At 52.9% G+C, this 1,701-nt stretch overlaps 1 protein-coding gene across 1 annotated transcript in view; it reads left to right on the forward strand.

The window, feature by feature from the left end:
* The first annotated feature begins 477 nt into the window (after positions 1–477).
* ZNF552 (zinc finger protein 552) overlaps positions 478–1,701 on the forward strand; it is an 8,932-nt gene continuing 7,708 nt past the window's right edge. The window contains exon 1 of the mRNA XM_017885394.1: positions 478–632. Coding sequence (XP_017740883.1) covers positions 600–632 — 33 coding nt within the window. The 5' untranslated portion in view covers positions 478–599. The remainder of the gene's footprint in view (positions 633–1,701) is intronic.

The raw sequence follows: 1,701 nt of genomic DNA on the forward strand, positions 1-1,701 counted from the left end.
AAATTGGGCATAAAACAGTATGAGGGGTGGTCTTCTCCCTTAACAGCACAAATGCTTAATTAACTTTTGTTTTGAGACAGGGTCTGTCGCCCAGTCTGGAGTGCAGAGGTGCAGGTATAGCTCAGTGCAGCCTGGACCACCTGGGCTCAACCATTCCCCTGCCACCTCAGCCTCCCAAAATTTGGGATTAGAAGCGCATGCCACTGTGCGGGGTCAGGACTCCTCCCTGAGCGCCCGGGAGGTGGAGCTGGGCTTTCCCTTAGCAAGAGCCGCAGAGGATCGCTAGCTTTACCATGTTGGAACCTGGGAAACTACAGTACCCAGAAAGCTCTGCGTCAAATGACAGCACACAAAGCCAGTGAGAGCTCAGATTGAAGGCGCTTCCGTATGCGCAGGTAAGGTAGAGGCGGGACTCCCGGCGCCCTTTAGTAGCGGCCATTTCCATTGGCTTAAGGTGTGTTTGTGGAATGAGAGGCCTGGGACCGCTGTGGTGAATGGATCCAGAAGGTCGAGAGTAGTTCTTCTCTCTGCACAGACGTAAATCTGCAGTTCTTTAACGGCGCGCGCGGCTCTCAACCCAGTTTACCCTACGTGGTCCCATGGCCGCCCCCGCTCTGAGGTTCCTGGTTCAGGTAATTGTGACGCCTTCCGTGCTCTCCGGTCACCTCGTAGTCACACAAGTCCTAAAGCAGCGAGGGAGTGGCACCTGCTCACGGCTCTGCAACCCGGACCTGGCGTCGGGACACTGAGACGCTCTCGGAAGGGATCCCTGTTTCACAAACCGGTGGGGAGAACGACAGGTACAGGGAGGGGCGAGGGCAATGGCCTGAAGATGGACGGATCCGGGACGATGGAACCTGGGGTCCACAGGCGCCTGTAGGGAACAACCTGTGAGGCGGAACTTTTCCCCCTGGAAAAGCAAAGAGGCTGGGGGCTGTGAAATCATTGCGAGGCCACTAGAAATATGGAGAATTTCCAAGAAAGAAGGGACTGGATCAAAGTCCGGGCTTTTAAAGTTCCCCGAGGCCAAATAAAGAACAGAGAGAGGATGACGTTGGGGCCCTTTGAGATTGAATCCTTGTAGATCACATTTTGTGCTGAGACACGCAGGTCAGACAACAGTCCAAGGTCACCTGGCTCCAGGCACACAAAAGCGTTCAGGGAGGCCTGAGCTTACCAGATCCTATCAGGGACACAGTCCTGTAAAGTCAGCCTCTCCCCTCACGCTCTTATGGCTGTAGAAGCATTTAAGGAACTCATACAAGAAAGTGGAGGGTGTGGCCGGGTGCGGTGGCTCACTCCTGTAATCCCAGCACTTTGGGTAGCCTAGGCGGGCGGATCACCTGAGGTCGGGAGTTAGAGACTAGCCTGACCAACCATGGAGAATCTCCCTCTCTATTAGAAATACAAAATTAGCCAGGCGTGGTGGCGCATGTCTGTAATCCCAGCTACTTGGGAAGCTGAGGCAGGAGACTCGCTTGAACCTGGGAGGCGTAGGTTTCAGAGGTCGCGCCATTGCACTCCAGCCTGGGCAACCAGAGCGAAACTCCGTCTCAAAAAAACAAAAGAAAGAAAGTGGAGGGTGTTCTACTCCCTCACTGGTCCTGACTTCTATCCACGTGTTCTCTAGCTTGTGGTTGCCTGGGTCTCTTTTTTTTTATTTTTTATTTATTTATTTATTTATTTATTTTTTTTTTTTTT

Source organism: Rhinopithecus bieti, unplaced genomic scaffold (genome assembly GCF_001698545.2).
Source record: "Rhinopithecus bieti isolate Rb0 unplaced genomic scaffold, ASM169854v2 scaffold_15006, whole genome shotgun sequence".
In the NCBI taxonomy this organism is placed as follows: Eukaryota; Metazoa; Chordata; class Mammalia; order Primates; family Cercopithecidae; genus Rhinopithecus; species Rhinopithecus bieti.